Source organism: Cnephaeus nilssonii (genome assembly GCF_951640355.1).
Source record: "Cnephaeus nilssonii genome assembly, chromosome: 16".
In the NCBI taxonomy this organism is placed as follows: domain Eukaryota; kingdom Metazoa; phylum Chordata; class Mammalia; order Chiroptera; family Vespertilionidae; genus Cnephaeus; species Cnephaeus nilssonii.
Window position 1 is genome coordinate 56,519,151 of NC_137087.1, and position 21,897 is coordinate 56,541,047.

Below are 21,897 nucleotides of genomic sequence, written 5' to 3' on the forward strand. Positions count from 1 at the left end.
ATCTCAGGACAAGAGACCCAGAAGGAATTTCATACATGAGTCTTCCAATGACCTGTTCAGAATTGCAAAATGAGTAGCCTTCAGCTCATCTTGGGCTACAGCCAAAGCTTCTGGATGGACAGGCAGAGCCCTCCATTTGTGCATTCCAAGAAAGGTAATTGTGACTGGTATTTTATCACCAATATCAGCTCTGTTCTGCCAAGCTGTACCTGACCTCCTTCTCCATCCATGCAGGTTAGAGAACGCTCCCAGGTGCCTAGAAGGCATCAGACACATGTCTTTCCCATTCTCATCGCTCTTGTCATATCACATTGGAATTTTATTTTGCCGTGTCTGGGTCTTAACCGTACTGTAAACTTCTTGAGGGTAGAACTCATGTCTTACTCATCTCTGTGGCCCCAGTGGCTAGGCTAGTGCCTAGCTCATATCGGCGGCTCAGAAACAGTTTGCCAAGTGAGTGAGTAAACAGTGGCTGACATGGTAGCCAAAACGTTCTTTCCACACTTATTCTGGAACAAAACATCTTCCTATTCAGCTTTCTCTAGCTGTCACAGCAAGGACACACATTGTTTCCCTACAGGAAAAAGACAAACGGACCTTGTCCTCGTTACCAAAAGAGTAGAAAGTCACTGAGATTCTCCCTTTCGGTCTGGGAGAAGAATTTCTGGGCCTCGTGGAGGGAAAGACAGATGAAAAGCTAGATGCTGCTTTTTATGATGATTAGGAAAATACCTCCCTGGAACCACAAGTTAACATTCTGGTAGCTGGGGCTACAATTAGAGATGGCAAACATCACTCTGGGTTTTGCTGAGTTCTTCCTCTTTCCAGGGCAAAAAGCAAAAAGCATGGGGACGTGAAAAGCAGCTTCTCTTTGCACATGAGCTGGGGCCCCTCACTGAGCGAGCCTTCACAGGGCAGGGAGATGGAGCCCATACAAATGCTTTGCAAACAGTAAGGTTTAGTGTGAATGGTACATGCTCTGTGACCCGGCACTGATATTTCTGAAGTGTTGGTGAGGAAAAGGAATCACGAACTATTTAGGCCAGCGGTATTGTTGTTGTTGTTATTGTTGTGCTAAGGGTGGAGGAAAAATTCATCTGAAGGGGAAGAAGGCTCTTTGATCTTGGGAAAACACCTTGAGAGGCTTTTAGTTATTTGAAATCAAGTTGAGAGGCTTTTAGTTATTTGAAATTCCTACTCTGGGATGGAGAAGTTGGGGATAAAGAGGGATGGGTTCAACTGGGCTGCAAAATACCTGAAAGGGATGTCTTCCTTAGGGAAGGCTGATTGCTGGGGATTCCTCTCTTTCTGGGAAAAACCAGGGATGGAGGTCGGGTGGAGGAAGAAGGCTGGGATGGAAAAGAAAGGCAAGGTCAAAGCTTGCTCTATGTGGTGCTCTCCCAAGTCGGATGCAGGGGGCCAGAGGCTGAGAGGCTGAGTAGAGGTGGGGTGAGAGGTTGTGCTGTTCCATTCACGTTTTGCCCAATAACCACTTCAAGAGCTGCATTGCCTTTGTAGCCTGTGGGGACTGTTGGCATTGTAAATGAACTGGCCCAGCGCACTCATGGACTCATTTGTAGACCACAGAATGTGGAGCCTGGCGTTTATTTTGTCCTTTGGGGGCCGGCTGCAGCTCTCCAGCGTCCGTGCTAGATGGCATCCTCTCTCTATGGAGGAGACTTTGACAGCCACGGGGAATGAGTGTTCTTGCACTTATTTCTGTAGCGTGGTAACCCACGCCTTTGCTTCTACAGGAGGAAATCAGGCTGCTGCAAATCAACTGGGCAAATTAGATACCATGTTCTATTTTATGTAATTGTCAAAGACCAATGTGTACAAAACATTACTTTTTTTCCCCCAAAACATTACATTTTAAAACATATGTTTTTATTGATTTTTATTTTATTTTTTATTATTTTTTAAATATATTTTTTATTGATTTTTTTACAGAGAGGAAGGGAGAGAGATAGAGTTAGAAACATCAATGAGAGAGAAACATCGATCAGCTGCCTCCTGCACACCCCCTACTGGGGATGTGCCCGCAACCAAGGTACATGCCCTTGACCGGAATCGAACCTGGGACCTTTTAGTCCGCAGGCTGACGCTCTATCCACTGAGCCAAACCGGTTTCGTCTGTTTTTATTGATTTTTAGAGAGGAAGGAAAAGGGAGAGAGAGATTGAAACATCGATGAGAGAGACAGCACATCAATCGATTGATTGGCTGCCTCTTGCATGGGCCCTACTGGGCATGTGCCCTGACCAGTAATTGAACCAGAGATCTCGTGGTGCATGGGAAAACGCTCAATCCACTGAGTCACACCAGCTGGGCCCACGCATTGCATTTTTAAAAACTCTTGAGTCTTTGTTAAATTCTATTTAGCATATAACTGGCTAGTTAGCTGAGACTTCAAGAAGGGAACAAGTATGCCCTTTTATTGAGTCAATTAAATATTCACATACCCACAATGGCCTTTCTTAGGAAAGCAAAAACTTTGTACTAAGATCTCAAAGATAATTAAGCCCAGAGTCTCTGGAAAAGGCAAGTTTCTGTTATTGCAGCATTAAGGTAAAACTGTTGGAGCCCAAGTCACCTGTGAGTCATCTAGTTTTAAGGGCTTTCTACATTGCATTAAATTTATCTTTTAAAAAAATATGTTTTTATTGATTTCAGAGAGGAAGGGGGAGAAAGAGATGGAAACATCAATGATGAGAGGGAATCATTGATGGGCTGCCTCCTGCATGTCCCCTACTGGGAATTGAGCCCACACCCTGGGCATGTGCCCTTGACCGGAATTGAACCTGGAATCCTTCAGTCCCCAGGCCAACACTGTATCCACTGAGCCAAACCAGCTACAGCACGTTAAGTTTATCTTGCCTCCTCCTCTTTAAGAAACAATTCTACCTTAGTTGTCAAGACTGTAACCACATTTCAATTGTAGGCTACCAAGCTTAAACAAATGAACCTGGCTTTGGTCAGGTTCACCTGGTAGATGCTGGTCATAAAAAAGATTATAAGTGGCTCTGGCTGGGTAGTTCAGTTGGTTAGAGCATCTTCCCGATATACCAAGGTTGTGTGCTTGATCCCCAGTCAGGGCACATACAAGAAACAACCAATAAATGCAAAAATAAGTGGAACAGCAAATCAGTTTTTCCCCCTCTTCCTTTTTTTTCTCTCTCTCAAGTTAAAAACAACAACAACAAAAAAAGACCATAGTGATGGTTTGGAATTTTTGCTTATCCATATTAACAGAAAATCATTGACTTTTCAGTAGGGTATGTGAGAAGAGCCTGTTTTTCCTTTTCCCACTCTGAATTAATTTTTATACTTTTGCTGTGTGATTTCCTTACCAATTTGAACCTTTTTCCTCCATCTAAATCTACCTGATTGCTCAGCACTGCACCATTTTTAGGGCAAATATTTTGTGTTTCACTTACTCTGAAAAGTGACTTGAACTTGGTCTGCTTAGTTTCTTTTAAAGTTGTGTGATCAGTGTAACTACTAGGCTGATCACAGGAGTCAGCTGCATTTGAAGATGGAGGTACAGTCAGACAGCTGGAAGTTCTAGGCCCTGAGATATTGCCAATGGCTCTCTGGGATGTTGACCTCTGATGCCTGGTTTTCTCTGCTCTGGCAGAGATGTGGGAATTTTGAATGTTAACTAGTATCCCAGAGGCCTAAGTGGGGTTGAGTGATGCCATATTTGCTCCAAGTAAGCAAATATTGCCAAATACTCACTACATGTAAGGCACTTAGTATGTTCAGGCCTTTGAGTAGGGAAGGCAGACGCTTACCTAAATAAATATCCTTACCACCCACTTAGCAGTTGACCTTGGGCAACAGATCTCCTCTAAATACAATGGAGGCAACAACTTTTTAGCAATCAGTGCCCAAGTAAGTCTACTGTGGGGACTCTGCTAACTGAACCTGGCACCAGAGAAGGAGGCCTTGTGTTCTCACAGAGACCACACGTGGTTGAGACCATCAGCAGACATGTGCATTTCACCAGGAACCTCTTTTCTGAACTTGCAGTTCAGAGCTCAGAGGATGAACCTGGAAAGTCTTGTTATCAAGCTGGGTGTTTAGATGGCCATAGGTCAGTGGTCGGCAAACTCATTAGTCAACAGAGCCAAATATCAACAGTACAACGATTGAAATTTCTTTTGAGAGCCAAAATTTTTAAACTTAAACTTCTTCTAACCCCACTTCTTCAAAATAGACTCGCCCAGGCTGAGGTATTTTGTGGAAGAGCCACACTCAAGGGGCCAAAGAGCCGCATGTGGCTCGCGAGCCGCGGTTTGCCGACCACTGCCATAGGTCATAGTCATTCAGCAACACCAGGGTGAAGCCTCCCGACAGATTTGTCATCAGCTAGTTCATCCTGAACCAAAGGCTGCCCAGGCCCCATTGCTTGGAGGTGTGTTGCTTGGAGGTCAGTATTTTCTGAAGTGTGATACTTCTACTCCTCCTCACACTTCACAAATGTGATGGGTTAGGATGACTTAAAAGTTTTAAAACAACTTGACTTTAAAGAAAAACATTAACAGAAAAATGATAGGTGGTCTACCGCATAGCAAAAATTATATATATGGATTGATTAATTTCAGAGAGGAAGGGAGGAGAGAGAGAGATAGAAACATGACTGCCTCCTGCACACCCTCTACTGGGGAATCAAGCCTGCAACCCCCGGCTTGTGCCCTGATGGGGAATAGAACCGTGACTTCCTGATTCACAGGTCGATGCTCAACCACTGAGCCATGCCGGCTGGGCGGCATAGCAAAAATGTTAATGTTAAATTTGGTAACTTTACAGAGGGTCTTCTCAGAGGGAGAGGGAAAGCAACTAGACACCTCATGACTCCAACCCCACTTTCAGTTCTCATTTCTCCGCCTTAGAATCTTCCCAGGTGCCTGAAATCACTTCTTTCTCTCCGTTTCCCAGTCCTTTGTATATTTGTCCACAGCAGCCCTAATTCCATCTCAGTGGGTTGCTTCCCAGTTTGCCTTCCTTCCTCTTCTGGGAAATCACCTTGTTATTCCCTGCAGTGCTTGGCACACAGAGGTAGACTTTGAAGAACGAGGGAATAAGTGGGAGAATGAAAACACTATCTCCAACTGTTTCCGGATGATTAGAAAGCTGTGAGGCAAGGAAAGAAATGAAAACTCCAGCTCTGGCACTATTCAAAAAGCCAGTTTGATTATTCAGGCCAAAGCAATCCATGTATTAGGACGAAGATAGGTTTATCACTTTCCAAAATAGTCAATTCCAATTACGAGAAGTCTGAACCTGCAGCTTTAGCCATGCGAGAGAGGTGCCCACAGAATAAGATTCCATGTTTCTTTTGCTTTCCAGCTCAGCTGATCCTGAGTGGCTTGGAAGCCAGTATTTGTCTTTGGCATATTCCCATCCCTCTCAAACTTACCCAGTCCTCTATTTGGATTTCCATTCTTGCATTCAGCCAACAAGATTCTCTATTTACCTACTGATATTTAATGAATCAAACCCATTTTTCAAGGGGACTGTGGGTAGTTAATGCAGTTAATTGAAAGGCATGAAGGTAAAATGGTGGGATTATGGACAGGGATGGAAAACCCTCTTAAGTCTTAAGCATTTAGCCAACTGCCTGCTTTGCCTTCTTACAATTTAAGTTCAGCCAAACAGAACAATAGCAACCAAGTTGTGCCCGCCGGCCTGAGCTAGCCAGAAGTTAAGTGCATAGACTCTGATTCAGACTGCTAGGTTCAAATCCCAGGTCGTCTACTTATTATTAGTTGTGGGACCCTAAGTAAGTTATAAAACCTTTTCTAGCCTGGTGATTTTATCTATAAAATGGGGCTATGTCTCTACCTCCCCCAGATATGGTGGTCAACGAAATAACCCATGGAAAGCACTTAGCACAGGGCCTGGATTACACTTGGTATCCAGTAAATCTAGCCATTATCATTCCATTCTTGTATTGGAATGTCCTAATTTTTTTTCAGAGAGGCACAGATACTTGAAGTACAGCCATTTATTTTGTAGGCAGGATGTATTACCAAGTGGCAGAGAAAGCAGATAGGCGTTCGCTTGCTTAAAGACCACACAGGACTACTACTTATTCTAAAAGGAGGGGGGACAGGCAGGGATTTTTCCAGCGTTACACACTCAAAAGCCTATAGAAGCAAAAGGAGTAAAATCACTGGTGACTTGGGCTAGATATTAGGCATTAGAGGGTGGTGAGGATTACATTAACTGTAGAGCTTTGCTACTTAAAGTGTGGTGCGCTGACCAGCAGGGTCGACAGAACCTTGGAGTTTGTTAGAAACAGAACCTCAGGACCCATCACAAACCTAGTGAAATAGAATCTACATGTTAACAATATCCTTAGGTGATCTGTATGCACATACACGTTTGAGAAGGCTGCTAGGGAGGACAACTCATCGAAGGCATTCAAATTTACTTTAGTTTTTAAAGTGTGTGTGCGCGCGTGTGTGTGTGGTCAGCCAAAATAAACTTAGGGCTGCAGCAGGCCTTACGGACCTTTCCATTCTAAGTTAGGGCTCTGGGCATGTGGATATGTAGCCAAGACGAAGCCTGCGTGGCTTACCGAGGACAATTCCTGGAGCGGAAGATGCCTAAGAAGTCAGGTAAACTGTTCCCGCCCCTACTTTGCAGACAAGACAAGAAAGGCCCAGGGAGTCCCACTGACCCACATCCAGACCCGAGGAAGTGGAGGTGGTGGTGGTGGGTATATTCCATTAGGAAACAAACAATCCGGTGTTGTTAGAATCAGCAACCCTTCTGGTTTCCAAGGCCTGGAAAGTCTATTAATTTCTTTATGTTCTCCGATGCCTAATAATTGTTCTCCGCCTCTCCCGGCACCTCCCTGCCACTTCCTGGCAGCCCTGGGGACAGAAGGTTTCCTCCTTTTGCACAGAGAAGGCCCATAGCCAGCTTCGGAACGGAACGGATATCCGGCCCGCAGGATGCAGAGGAGGCAAAGGCCTCATTGTTCTGAGGGTCAGCCCACTCCTCCCCCCGCCCAGAGGGCACTGGTCGCAGACCCCAGGGTGACGGCGGGCCCACTTCCCGGGAGTGGGGCCTTCAGAGGAAGAGAGGCTGAACGTTCCGAGGCTGGTGTTCTGAGCTGACAGCAGGAAGGCGCCGAGAGCCCCCATAGCAGTAAGCCCGCAATCTGAAAACGCACTTCCAACGCCAGCTTGGCGCTGTTCCTCATGAACACTCCCCAATGCCGACTCAGGCGAGTCCCTCTTCGTTCCGATTCATCTCAACGAGTTCGGATGTAATGCGGCTCGTGGACTTGCGGACCCCACGTGCTACAGGGCAGTGTATTAGCCACACCGGCCGCTTCCCACGCCGGGACCCCTGGAGTCCTGGCCGCCGGGCGCGGGCCGTCCCGGGCGCCAGCCGCCGCCAGGGGGCGCTCAGGCTGCGCGGCCGCCAGTGCCCGGTCGCCGCCGAGTGGCAGATCCCTTCGCGCCCTCGGAGGAAACAAAGTACACCTTTGTCAGCGACCGGGCACGTGTGCGTGTGAGACGGCGCACAGTCACGGGCCGCCGGGTGCGGGGCCCGCGGGCGTGCCTCGCTGTTTCTGGGGTGCAGCCCCCGCGTGGCCCAGAGGAAGGGGGTGCGGCGCTCGGCCGGGCCGGGCCGACCTTTCTCCAATCCCGAGTCGGTCCAGACGGTCGGCCTGACTCGCACCGGCTCCGGCTGGGCCGTGGCACTTAGCTGGCCGCCGCCGCCGCCGCCGCCGCGGCCTGTGACTTCGCTTTCCGGGCTCTCGGCAGGGCGGGACACGGGCGAGCCGGATCCCGGGGCATGGGCGTGCGAGTTCGGCCCCAGGACTGAGGGCTCCGGCTCAGCCTTGCGGCCTTTGATTCCCCCGCCGTCTCTCACAGCGCCGCACCCGCCTTCACACTGGGTGCGGGTTCCCGGGCGCCTCTCGGACTCCCGCAGCTGCGTGCCACCCTGGCCACAGCGCGGCGCGCCGGGAAGACTACAAGTCCCAGCAGGCCCCGCGCCCCGAGCGCCGAGGCAGTAGGCGCGGCCAGGGCTCGCGCTTGCGCAGGGAGGCCCGCCCGAGCCTGCTAGTACCACACCCCCGGGAGGGACGGAGGGGAGGCAGAAGCATCCGAGGCATTAAAGCATCTGAGGGAGCCGGAGGGGAGGAGAATGGAGTGACAGAGAAACGCGGAGGGTGGGGGGTGGGGGGGAGACTGTTGAGGGAGGGGGGAGGGGGGACACAGAGGGAGGAAGAAGCGGCGGCGGCGGCTCCTCTTTGCAGAGGGGGGAAAACTCTGAGGGAAAAGAGCAGGAATAATGCGGTAGGAAAGGCGGGCTCCCGGCTCCCGGCTCCGGCTCCGGCAGCAGCGGCGGCAGCCCGAGCAGCGGCAGCAGCAGCAGCGGCAGCACCCCCAGGCGCTGACAGCCCCGCCGGCCGGCTCCCTCGCTGACCGCCGGCTGTCAATGGAGCTGGAAAACATCGTGGCCAACACGGTCTTGCTGAAAGCCAGGGAAGGTAAGAGGCAGGGCCGGTGCGCGCCCGGCTCCTTCGCCACGGGCCGGGGTGCGGGTGCCGGGCGGGCGGCGTGCGGGCTGGGGCGTGTGCGTGCAGGATGCCCGCAGTGAGTTGGTCGCGAGCAGGACACCTCGGAGAGCTGCCCCTGCAGGCGCTTCAGGTTGGCTGCCCCTGGGCGGGGAGAATTTGGACTTTGGTAGGGAAGGAGGAACATCGGGGTGTAGGGGATGCTGAGAGGTCCCCTGGCTTCCTGCTCTAACCTTACAGACAGCGCGGCAGCTGCCGAAAAGGTCAGCTGGAAAAGCTTTAATTCGGGAAGAGATGGGCAAACAGGCACATAAAATAGCTTTTTCGAGTCGGCCCGGGATGGGCTCTAGGAGTGTGAATGGGTGTGTGTGTGTGTGTGTGTGTGTGTGTGTGTTGGGGGGGGGGGGGGGGAATTAGCAGGAGCCAAGTCTTTGCTTGCGCAGGCTGAGTTGATACAGGCTATTGCTGGAAACCATCCGCTGGGAACGTTTCTTAGGGAAATCCCGTCGTGTGGAAGGAAGCCTTTTAAAGGCAAAGTAAGATGTTGAGGAATGAGCCCGTTCCTAGAATAACGAGAGGATGGATGTACAAATCGTCTAGAAAACAAGTCAGGATTTCAGAGGTCGTTCTCTCCCCCCGCCCCTTCCCCCTTATTTATTTATTTTTTTATTTTTTGGCGGGGCGTGAGGGAGGTAACAGTTGTTGGATTTGGGCTCAATGAAGGAAAGAAAGGTACGTGTGCCGGTGCTTAAATGCGTTTTGGGTGCGAATCATTACATTTCCTGCATTTAGCTGGCAGGAAATGTCTGAACGGAGTGGGTAAGATCCTAAAGTCAAAGCTATAAACACGTTTTGACGCTTCCTTTGAGATGGAAAAAAAAAAAAAAAGTGGCCCAGGAACTTAGGTGGTTCCTGAAATGATCGTGTGCCTGTAAACATACGATAGTTAGGAGCACCTGGACTTTATGTAACATCTCTGCTGCCAAGGTTTGAGCTCTGGTGTGCAGCCTTTTTCTAAAACGGGGAAGTGGATCCCCCCCCCCCACCCCCGTCATGGGAGGAGACTTTATTTGACACCCAAGGTAGAAGGCAGCCCCAGTAAGGTCTTGACTTCAGAAGGGTCCTGGGGGAGCAGTCCACGAAAATGCCATGCCCGCTTCTGAATGTTTTCACTCACCCACTTTGATGAAGGAAGGAAGAACGTGTGGCCAGCAGTAAAACGATGTGTGTTTACCCAGCCGGTCCCATCACCTTGTGGGTCTGTCCACGCCGAGCGGGGCACAGCCCAGCGTTCACGTCGTAATTCCGTCGTCACTTGTCGCTCCAAAGCCGTCCGTCGCCTGGAAGGTTTGCTTGGAAAACCCCAGCAGAGTTTAAAAGATTCAGGTCTATCAATTACCCACCCTCCCTCACCTCCCCAGTTGCCCAGCTTTGCTGTGAGAACAGATTCGTAGGAAAGGCAACTTCAGGTCCTGAGGCCTGCTTTTTTTTTTTTCTTCTTTCTTTTTGCCTAATCCAAAATTTTAGCGAGCTGGATCACGGTGGGGGCTGATGGGCTCTCCCCCGCCTGGAAAGTGCGTCCTGGAGGGGAAGAAGCTGAGAAAACAGCAGCCCCCCCCTTTACAGACGCCACCTAGTGGTGGGATTGGGTTGTACATCGCAGGGCTCGGGGGCTGGGAAAGTTTTCCTCTCCCCCCTCTCTTCTGAAATTATTTCTTGGGAGAGCACCGGAGAGGACGTGCTGCTGGAGGCTTTGCAGGTTCCACTGGTTCCTCCTGTTGTCCGGGGAACCCTGCTCCCCAGGTTGGCCGCTCCGCACGCACCTTTGCCTGGGGGATGCTTTTTCCTGTTCTTCGCATCAGGTTGCTTCTGTTAAAATGTTTTGCTTGGGGTGAGCAGAGTGTTATCAATTTTCTCCTCTAAAGTGATCTCCTCAGTGTTTTGTTTTTTCTCTCCATCGGGATTAATTCTGATATTTTGGTTCGGCCGGTTAGCAGTTTGTTTTTTTTTCAGAACCTCCGGGAAGGGCACGGCAGGCTGGAGGTTTACGTGGAAGGACGGGACGGAATTGCAGGGATTAAAAGCTCTCAGGAAAGTGCCCTGCACGTCCTTGTCCTTTCCCAGGCTTTCCGACTCCTCTTGGAGAGTTTGGGAGGCATCGCCTGGTGAGAAAACAGCCCCTGATGATGCCTTTGAAATGGAAAGGGCCTTGCCTGGAAGGAAATGGAGAGACTGACACGTGAATGAGAAAAATTAATCACTTACATGGAGGCTTCATTTTAAAATTTGCTTTTCTCCTCCTCTTTCTGTTGTCTCAACAGAATCCATGATTTTAAGTGCTCCCATTTTCTTTTTGCTGGGTCTTTATTAAAAATGTGAGCACATATATTCTAATTAGCGTGGAAGCCTAGAGAAATAAAAGCGATTTATTTTTCTCTTCTCAGCTCTCATATATTTGAAGTCATTCTTTTAAATGAAGTAATTCTGCAAATAATTATATTATCCAAATATTCAGAAATGAAGGTTCTAGTCAGCTTAGTGAAATATCTAACATAAAATCGATAGTATCTTTAAAAATCTGAGTTGTTTGGAAAGTTTAAAAAACACTTCTTACTTGAAGATTCTTGTGAATGGTTACAGATGGAGAAATATAATTGGTGAATGTGAAATTTAATTTAGTTGACTTAACAAAATATATTGTAAACAATCTGAAATGTGGCTTTCAAGTAAAAGTCATATTTGTCCCAAACAATAGAGAAACAGGCCTTTGAAGAGAGACAGAAACACTTTGCAAAGGCTGTAAAGGAATTTGTAGCTGTCCATGTTGATGGATAATTTGGGGGCTTATCTTCTGTTATTATTATACATTCTCAAAGGCAGATTACTTCTAAATTCATTGTAAATTTAGATTCTTACCATAATAAAGCACATATAAAGTGAAAGACATGAATATAGCAATAAAATAGAAAACCTATACCTATATATCAGAGTAAAAATGATTCCTTGTTATTAATTACACAACATAGCAAGCAAATGACACCTCTGTGGCAGTTTTTTTTTTTTTTTTTGAAATAAGATGGAGATCTGAGTTCAAAATTTTAAACCTCCCAAACGTATTTTGTGGGCTGTTTATTTGTCTTGTTCTCGTGAGAAAACATCAACTTGGTCACTCTTTGGAACTTTAGGTTACTCTCCCAAAAAGTGGTTAAGGGTGAAAAAAAAAAAAGGAAAGAAATTGAGACAATTCATGCCTGTTTATGGAGATGAGCTAAGTGATTAAGTTCAGACTAACTTTACTTATTTATGTACATTTCAGAATCTCAGAAAATGGGCAAGCAAGCTAGTGTTGAAATAACAGTAGTGAGAGTGTTTGCAGAGTGTCCTTCTTTGTTATCGCAGGGAAGGTGTTTGTGTCTTTATCATATTCTAGATCTGTTGCCTCATCTTGAGTGAGCTGCGGTGAGGAAACGGCAGGGGCTCACCTTCCCTTTCTCCACAGGCCAGCAGTAGTCCTATCTGATCAATCAAGATGACAGGGAGGACTGGTACCGTTTCCTGAGTGTGCTTCTACAGGCACCGAGCACAGGAACTGAGACGTCAGAAATGTAACGACTTTGCCATTGATCACAATTGCTGAAAACCAGAATATGCAAGAACCATTTCCTCCGATAGCTTGTTGACTTGTTGGCTTGGCTCTTCATGGTGATCAAGATTGGGGACCTGGGACTAGGTGCAGTTGGGGGGCTAGCAGAGGCCCGGGAGGGCAGGAGGAGAGAGGGAACCCGCATCCAGCAGAGAGGGGCCGGCTCAGCATCCCACAGCAGGGCTGGAAGCCCGGCCCCCTTCCCTTTCCCTTGCACCCCAAGTGCATATGATGAACACAGAAGAGCAGCAGCTGTCATACTGGGAAGGCAGCCCTGTGGGTGGAGGCTGCCTGGCCTCGGAAGGGCAGTGACGTTAAATGAAACTGCCTTTTATTTTTTCGAAGTTTCTTTTCAGCACTGACAAGTTGGAGGTAGAGAAACCAAAAGCAGTGTTTTCAGAAGGCCTTGCTCTCTCACAGAAAGATTTTAACGAATCCAGCTGTCTGGTTTAAAAATCATCAGATAAATGCTCACAAGACTCTCATCTTTCAAGAGCTTAGCTGCTTCTTGTCAGATTCTAAACTCCAAAAAGCTTGATTCTTGCCGGGCCCAAACTAATCCTTGCTTAAAGTATGTCTTCAGAAGCTTTCACTCTTGTAGTGGCTTGCTAAATGGTACCTTTCGGGTTTGGGCTGCCATAATGTCCAAGTGAATTTCAGGACAGAGCTCAATATGCGAGCAAATTCACCTGTACCGAGGACTGTTCAACCTTTACCTGGAACTTCCATTGTTGTTGGGGGGTGAGGGAGGGTGGGTAATCCTCACCCACCATCCAGGACTGCAGGCAATATTTAAAGTTAATGTTTGTTGCCAATATATTTGTGGCTCAAAGTAAAGTATTATAACATCTAGACATTTTTTAAATAAGAAAGCCTTATGGTTAGCTTGGCCGGTGTGGCTCAGTGGTTGGGCATCAACCTATGAACCAGGAGGTCATGATTGGGCTCCCGGTCAGGGCACATGCCTGGGTTGCAGGCTCGATCCCCAGTGTGGGGCATGCAGGAGGCAGCCAATCAGTGATTCTCTGTCATCATTGATGTTTCCATCTCTCTCCTTCTCCCTTCCTCTCTGAGTGCTTCCTCCAGTTTTAGATAGTACTAAATGGAACAATATTGTTTTCACCCCCCAAAAGATAAAAACTATAAGAAGTTTGCTTTATTGATTAAGATATTTTCAGTATTTATGTTGTTTTTAAATAAAACATTTCACTGAAATATAACAGGATGTGTTTTAAAGTAGAAACCACTCCTATCATTTAAGCCCACATAATCCATTTTAATCACTTAAAGTCACATCTTAAAACCCTTGTCTTCACCATTCTATTTTGATGTGAGGTGTGCGTGTGTTGGGGCGGGGGGGGGGGGGGGGCGGAGGGAGAGGGAGCCTAGGGTTAGTAAGACTGGAGAAATTCCTTTTCGATGTGTCACCTGTTTGTAATCGCTTTCTATTGTTTCCTGCAGTTACATGAGCTACTGTCACGATATCTTTTTGTAACCATAAAACTTAAATTTTTTAAAAAAATATGTTTTTATTGCTTTTTCAATAGTGGTTTTTCTGGGGTAGCATCCTGGGTGGAGTTGAGGGTCAGAGTTCTGGGGTTAAAGGTGTCTAGTCCTCTAAAGGCATGCTGTCCAACACAGTAGATTATTAGCAGCAAGTGGCTATTTACATTTAAGTGAATTGGAATTACACGTTCAGTTCCTTGAGCATGTGAGCCACATTAGGGCTCCGTGGTCCCTGCGGCTAGTTGCTGCTTGTTCGACTGCCCGGAAGCAGAGCCTTCTCAGCACAGCAGGAAGTCCATTTGGACAGAGCTGCTCTGGAGTTCTACACACCGAATTAAATAGGAGTGTGATAACCCCATGACTTCTGACACGATACTTGGGGGAAGGTTGAGGAGGGGGAGAGAGGTAAATGGTGGGGAAGGAGAGGAGACAGAGGGGAGAAGGGGGGAAGAGACCAGAAGGGTGTGGGGATTAGGACTGACTCCAGAGAAAAATTCAGTTCAGGGACAATCATAGATGTTGGTGGTGAGCCACCCATATTTCCTTTTATTTAAATTAAATTAAAAAAAATTTTTTTTGCTTTGAGAGAGAGAGAGAGAGAGGAAGGGAGAAAGAGAGAGAAACATCAATGTGCTGTTCCACTTACTTATGCATTCATTGGCTGACTCTTGTATGTGCCCTGACCAAGGATTGAACCCACAATGTTGGCATATATGGGGTGATGCTCTAACCAACTGAGCTACCCGGCAGGCAGGGCGTCTTTTTTTTCTTCATATTTTGTTGGGAAATTTGCCTAGCTTGAGCAATTGACTTTCCTGATTCAAATTAAGTGCATACTATGGATACATACAGAGCCCTATGTTCCTTCTTGAAACTCCTGATATGAGGCTATTTTACTAAGAAAAAAAAAATTAAGTTGTATGTGGAGTAATTCTACAGAAGGAATTAAAAAACAATAACAACAACAACAACAACCAAAAAACACACCTGTTTCCATGGACTTCAAAAAGGCACTCCAAAATGAGGGTGAAAATAGGGAAAACAATGATGAGGGTTTCCATTTCTTTTGAACAGGACAGACTGAAACACGATCACAAAGAATGATGTAAAAAACGCACGGTTCTTGTACCCACTTTAAAATGGTTTCTCTTTAAAAACTGTTTCCTGTGAGATTTGCAACATTTTAAGGATAGCCCAGTTAGAGAGGCTTTTAGAAAGAAACATTAGCATTTGAAACAATGAAACAGCCGGTTGCGGGTCTTTGGTGTCTAAAGCAGGGAATTCTGTTTGACAATGTGCCAAAGAATCAACTGGAAACATCTTTCTGTCGCAAGTCAGTCATAAATTAGCCTAATTTCCATAGGGCCTGCCTTGTCTCTAGCAATTTGTAATCTGTGGAGTACTGACATATTTTTTAAGGCGACGATTCCATGAACCTCAAAGGGCAACTTTGGGGGCCTGTGCAGAAAGCAGAAGACACTGAGATACACAGACAGGAACATGCCTGTGTCATGAAGTGGCCGAGACCCCGGGGCAGGCAGGGCCATGATGCCCCAAGCCTTCTCAGTCCGTCTCCAGTCTGTCCTCCACTTTCCAAAACGGAGGTTTCCCTGGTCTAACAGACGGGGAAACGGAGACAAAAGAAAGAGAGTCACTGGTCCAAGGTCACTTGAGTTGTGGACTTCTTTTGTGGGCCACCGTCCAGAGTCCTTTAAATGTTCAAAAAGAAGTCTTCCCTCTTCCCTGCAATACTGTAAGCCAAAAGCCAACCCCATTTCTCAGGGCGGTATCGTTTCTCAGTGTAAGCCCCCCCGAGGCTGCAGCTGTGGGAGAGAAAGAGGGTCTCTGTCCGACTTCCTGGAGAAGGGGGCAAAGCGGGGCTGTCACTTTCCTTCCACACCCCGCTTTCAGCGAAGGGCCAATTTGAGAGCCATCGGATAGTCCAGTGGTCGGCAAACTCATTAGTCAACAGAGCCAAATATCCACAGTACAACGATTGAAATTTCTTTTGAGAGCCAAACTTTTTTTTTTTTTCAAAGTGAAAGGAGAGAGAGAGAGAGAGAGAGAGAGAGAAACATCAATGATCAATGATGAGAGAGAATCATTGACCGGCTGCCTCCTGCACACCCCCCACCGGGGATCGAGCCTGCAACCCAGGCACGTGCCCTTGGCCGGAATCGAACCTGGGACCCCCTGGTCCGAAGGCTGACGCTCTATCCACTGAGCCAAACCAGCTAGGGCAAGAGAGCCAAACTTTTTAAACGTCTTCTAACGCCACTTCTTCAAAATAGACTCGCCCAGGCCGTGGTATTTTGTGGAAGAGCCACACTCAAGGGGCCAAAGAGCCGCATGTGGCTCGAGAGCCGCGGTTTGCCGACCACGGGGATAGTGTATTCCTGCTAGGTTGTGCGTGACGGATAGGTGACTCCTCACAGTAGGTGTTTCCACTTTAAAAGTCGAACTGTTTGTTAGTCAAGTCAAATGAATCTGTGATGGAGGAGAAGGGTATATATATTATACATACATGCCTGCACGTGTGTGTGTGCACATTCAGGCTGTGATCCTTTCTGGACCCCCATTTACCTGTGTTTTCCTTCTACCCACATGCCCCTCCACCCCCCCAACCCCCACCTCTGTTTCCGCACACACACCAACACGTTAAAAGCGCAGGGTCAGCCCTCGCCGGTTTGGCTCAGTGGATAGAGCGTCAGCCTGTGGACTCAAGGGTCCCAGGTTCAATTCCGGTCAAGGGCACATGCCCGGGTTGTGGGCTCGGTCCCCAGTAGGGGGCATGAAGGAGGCAGCCAATCAATGATTCCCTCTCATCATTGATGTTTCTATCTCTTCCTCTCCCTTCCTCTCTGAAATCAATAAAAATATATTAAAAAAAAAAAAAAAAAGCGCAGGGCCAGCCTCTTGTTATTCTTCCTTCCAGCTCGGCTCGGAGAGAAGATTGAGAAGCCAAAGAATTGCCCCTGAGGGACAGGCGTGGAACCGGGTGGGCGGTGCTGGGGACCTGTCGTTGGCTGTGGCCTCACCACCTCCTTTCCTTGCCAGAGCCATGGGCAGGCCAGTCCCTGCTGGCATTGGCTTGCCATGTGCAGGTCACATCTGCCCCAAGGCCTCCTTCCTTGGGGGCTTGTTGCTACCCCTTGGGGGATCCTTGCCCTCAAGCACCTCTGCCTGGGGGGGGCACCTCAGGTGTGTATACTCATGTCTCTGCAGCTTTCTTTACCTAAAAATGTAGGGGGCTGGGGTGGGAGAGGTGGGGGGAAAGCCACCAGTGTGACTCCTCTGCGGGATTGCGGGGGACCCCCCCCCCCCCCGCTCTGTCCTAAAGAGAAAAATGTGTGAAGCAGCCCTTTTCTCTGGAAAAGCGCTCGCAGGGTTAAACCCTTCTTTTTCAGTGGTAACTTTATGGCTGCTTGCATTTAGAAACCATATCAGTGTGTGTGTGTGTGTGTGAGTGTGAGATGAGGCAAGAGAGTCTTAAGAACCACGGACTTCCTTGGGGGTCGCGGTGAGACTGGAGCTGCGGCCTGATGTCCCGCCTGGTAATGAGGGGACCGGAAGGCAGGCCTTTGATCTGCTCCTGCAGAGAAGGTGAAGCTCTGAGCCCAGCAGCTTCTGGAGGAAGAGGGGTGAGGGATAGGGTTACCCAGCTGCAGGCTGGAGAGAAGGCAGCCAGTGTAATTGGTCCGCGTATCTGATAGAAGGCCTTGTGAAACCTCATTTGAAAATGGAATTCCATCTTGGCCTGGGTCGCAGCGCTCGCTGGTGCGATGGAAACAGGCTGGAGACGGTCAGCAAATGGCCCAGGACCAGCAGCGTCCTCGGGCCGATGCCAACGTGCTCTTGGCCTCATCTCCGAGTCGTCCGGTCACGCGCACAGGGAGAGCTCGTTGGGGTGCTCAGGTAACGTCCCCCCGAGAAGGAGCTCAAGCTCTAGGAAAAGTAGGAGGTGGGGCGGGACAAAGAATTGGGCTGCTGCCTTGAAGGGCAGAGGGGGTCTCAAGACCCAGCCTTGCTCAAGCTAAGTGCCATTGTGGGTGGATGCCACGAAGTCTGCAGTCACAGATGAACGGAACATAGTAGGTGTTCAACAGACGTTTCCAGAAACGATTGACTTAGAGCAGGGGTCCTCAAACTTTTTAAACAGGGGGCCAGTTCACTGTCCCTCAGACCGTTGGAGGGCCGGACTATAGTTTAAAAAAAACACCTATGAACAAATTCCTATGCACGCTGCTAAGTTGGCTGCTATAAGCAGGACAGGCAGCGGCAGCAAAAACACCCGGCGGGCCGGATAAATGTCCTCGGCGGGCCGCATGTGGCCCGCGGGCCGCAGTTTGAGGACCCCTGACTTAGATGCTACATCTAAGTTTGTGTGTGTGTGGGAGTGGGGCAGAGACAGTAAAATCCTTAAGAAGTGGTCTTGATGTCACAGTCGATGGTAAATTAGGAAATGATTCAACGTGGCTCAGAAAGATTAACTAAGGCTATAGGGCAAATTGGAAAATGTTTTCCAAATGTTTATCTTCACTGTGAAAAACGCCTGGCAAACGCCCCCACCCTCGTCCCCAATTTGGAAATGGTTTGTTTTACTTGTTTTGGAAGAAGTAAATATTTGCATTAGACCAAACATTTGGGGCAAACAGTTCGCCCCCAATTCCGAGGCTCTGTGTGGGTCGGAGGAGATGGTTCATGCTGTTCCACTCATACCTTTTTTGGCTAAATCGAAGGTAGCTTAGGACACAGTCTTCACATGCTTTTTCACATCACTACGAGGACGAGGCTGAGAAAATGGAAAGAAAATAGGAAGCCAAACCAGTGATCCTCCAGGCCTAGGAATGGCTGATGACCTGGCATTCGAAGGATGTAATCGTTCTAGAAAAATTGCCTTTCTGCTCATGGGCAAAGAGGCTGGATCCAATTAAGACAAAGAAAACGTATGTTAACTCAGAGAAGAGATTTCTAAACAGTCAATTCTGTAACCCTCTCTGAAGAGGAAGAGGCCAACATGACTGGGCTTTAAGGAGGATGCCAAACCCTATGATATATAATAATTAGTAACCACTGGTTATTTTGCCGCACACTCATTTTCCAAACCACTAACCATGGCTTGGGACGGAATGCACGGGGCCTAGATATTTGCCCCAGATGTCTTCCCATCAGTAGTACCCAATTAGAGGGATTTTAAAAATTAAAGCTTAATTCTCGAGAACCTATCGCCGCCTAGAAATGAAAGGAGGGCCAACCTGATTTCCTCGACAGCTCCGGGGTGACCGAGGTGAGGGTTCGTCTGTGGGTACACCTCCAGTCCACGTCCCGGTCGGCATGCTGGCCCCTGCTGGGTGACTGATGGTTGTATACCCCGGTGCCTGCTCTTCTCGCTGGTCTCGCTGGCAGCTTACACACATCTCAGGAGTGACGGCGAGGGGCGAGCGCTGGAGAGGCCTATCCAGAGTCAAGCTCTTCCCGGGCCAGCGCGTGACGTGAGCCTGTGCCATTCCTTCACCCTGGGTGGGCCTTCCTGCCCTCAGCGTCTGCCGAGAACTTGACGACTTCGCGGGAGCCAAGTTCCGATGGGCACGGCCCTGCCCGGGCTTTCCTCTTCCCGGCATCATCCATCCGGTGTGTACTTAGCGCCTGGCCCCATGCTGGGCTCTGAAAGGAGGGCTGGGTTAGCCATGGACTCTCCCATCTTCTTTCTCAAATGATAATTTAAAAAAGTATGAAGTCTCCTGTGTCCATTGTTTTAGTTGAACTTTATCGTCCTGTGAGGCGTGTTTTATTCTCCCCCATTCTTAGAGATGGAGAGTCAGGCAGCCAGAGGTTAATGACTTACCCTAAAGCACCCGCCAGAGCCCGGACCCAGCGCCAGGCTTTGCATCTGACACTCTTTTCTGCTGGTCACAGCTACTTCCCTCGGGAATCTTCCCAGCTATTGGGAATATTGTCCATTCTAACATATATGAGACATTTGAAAAGGAATCACGTGTGCAGCTGTGACTCACAGTTAAATAGGAATCATTCAAATTTTTTTTAAAAAATATATTTTATTGATTTTTCACAGAGAGGAAGGGAGAGGGATAAAGAGCTAGAAACATCGATGAGAGAGAAACATCGACCAGCTGCCTCCTGCACACCCCTCACTGGGGATGTGCCTGCAACCAATGTACATGCCCTTGACCGGAATCGAACCCGGGACCCCTCAGTCCGCAGACCGATGCTCCATCCACTGAGCCAAACCGGTTTCAGCTAAATTTTTTTTTTTAATTGATTTCAGAGAGGAAGAGAGAGGGAGAAACATCAACGATGAGAGAAAATCATTGACTGGCTGCCTCCTGCACACCCCTCACTGGGGATCGAACCTGCAACCCGGGCATGTGCCCTGACCAGGAATGGAACCGTGCTCTCCTGGTTCATAGGTCGACACCCAACCGCTGAGCCATGCCAGCTGGGCTAATTGTGAAGATTAAAAAAAAAAAAAAAATCTGCACAGGCAATGCTTGCTAATGAAAATTCAAACAGCAATGCAAAACATCAAGAAGAACGTCAAACTCTCTCTTCTCCCAGCTCTGCTACCAGCTCCAGCCCTGAGAGTTGCCGTCAGCGCTTAGGTGGGCATGTCCCCCGATTTCCATGTCTGTGCGTGTATGAACGTACAGAGGCACTTTAGACACATGGGCTCCGAGTCTTCACGCTGCCCCGCGGCTGTTTTCAGTCAACAGTATGTCGTAGAGCCTTCCTGGATGTGTTTATAGTTTCCCACGAAATGGATGGGTGTCAGGAAAAATTGTGAAAGACTTTGGAAACGGAGTGTCGGAGTGTCGTTCCAATGGAATGCTGGGTGTTTCCCTGAGGGCTGGTTCGGAAGGGGTCTGTGTCCCCGATTGTCTTACACTGGTTTAATAACACACTCCATCAAACCCCTCCATAGCGAGCCACTTAGGTTCTCCAATTTTTAAGTGTATTGTAAACAGTGTAGGAACATCCTACCCCTTGTATAACATCTTTATACATTTATTTAAAAACTTTTAGTTTGTTGGTGTTTTTTTTCCCCAATGGTGGTATCTGTTTTTTTTAAAAAAATATATTTTATTGATTTTTTACAGAGAGGAAGGGAGAGGGATAGAGAGTTAGAAACATTGATGAGAGAGAAACATCAATCAGCTGCCTCCTGCACATCCCCCACTGGGGGATGTGCCCGCAACCAAGGTACATGCCCTTGACCGGAATCGAACCCGGGACCCTTCAGTCCGCAGGCCGACGCTCTATCCACGGAGCCAAACCGGTTTCGGCGGTGGTATCTGTTTAATAGCATCCTCCCCTTCCTCTCCCCCGCCACTCCACTTGGGGAAGATTAGCGATAATTTCTGAAGTGGAGCTGTGACCCTCGAGATGTAAAAAGTACATTTTCTTATGAGGAAGGCACATGATACACATGAGGTCGTGATGCTTTTTAACCCTTTGGGATTTGACACCCCCTCTTTACTGCCCCCCCCCCCCCCCCCCCCGTCACTGCTCAGTCATCTTTTTGTGGTATTCAAAGCTTGGATTAGGAAAATGAGGTTCAGTCAAAGACTGTACTTGGCAGAGACGTGGTAATTGCCCCTGTGCTTTGAATGTGTAAATGGGCAGGAAACACAGGCAAAGCGCCACCGCTTTGCAAAGGTGGTCCCATATTTCCCTCCTTGGATCATCCCCGCAACCCAGACGTGGCAGCTGGGTTGATTATTATTCCCGTTTTAGAAAGAAAGAGAAATCAAGCACAGAGAGGTGAAGTGGTTCTCCAAGGGCACAGGGCAAGGACCCACTGCTCCCCCGTCCTCCTCGGGTGCTGACCCATCGCATCTGTTCCCACCCGTAAGGACTTTCACGTTTGGTTGAACGGCTCTAGGGAGGCCCCGGTCACGCCACGGGGATGGCGGATCTGGAAATGTATCCCTGGGTAGGGGTGCCCTTTCCTCATTCCCTCAGAGGTGTGCGTGTGCCGGTGTTGGTCTCACGGCGTGTCCTTCGCTCCCGTCTTCCATCTGGCACAGCCTTCTCCTCTGTGGAAGTCGTGGGCCCTTCCGCAGGTAACTGCTTTGACTGCAGGTTTGCATGTGATTTACCTACGTGAGTGTTCCATGAGTCCCTTTGAGAATCAATAGGTCACATAGAAACAGTACAGTACAAAACAAGCCACTGGCCCTGCCTCC

General features: G+C 48.5%; 1 protein-coding gene across 1 annotated transcript in view; it reads left to right on the forward strand.

Annotated features, from left to right (window-relative positions):
- Positions 1 to 8,240: 8,240 nt before the first annotated feature.
- GRK5 (G protein-coupled receptor kinase 5) overlaps positions 8,241 to 21,897 on the forward strand; it is a 181,432-nt gene continuing 167,775 nt past the window's right edge. Inside the window, exon 1 of the mRNA XM_079793399.1 lies at positions 8,241 to 8,517. Within this exon, the coding sequence (XP_079649525.1) occupies positions 8,466 to 8,517 (52 nt within the window). The 5' untranslated portion in view covers positions 8,241 to 8,465. The remainder of the gene's footprint in view (positions 8,518 to 21,897) is intronic.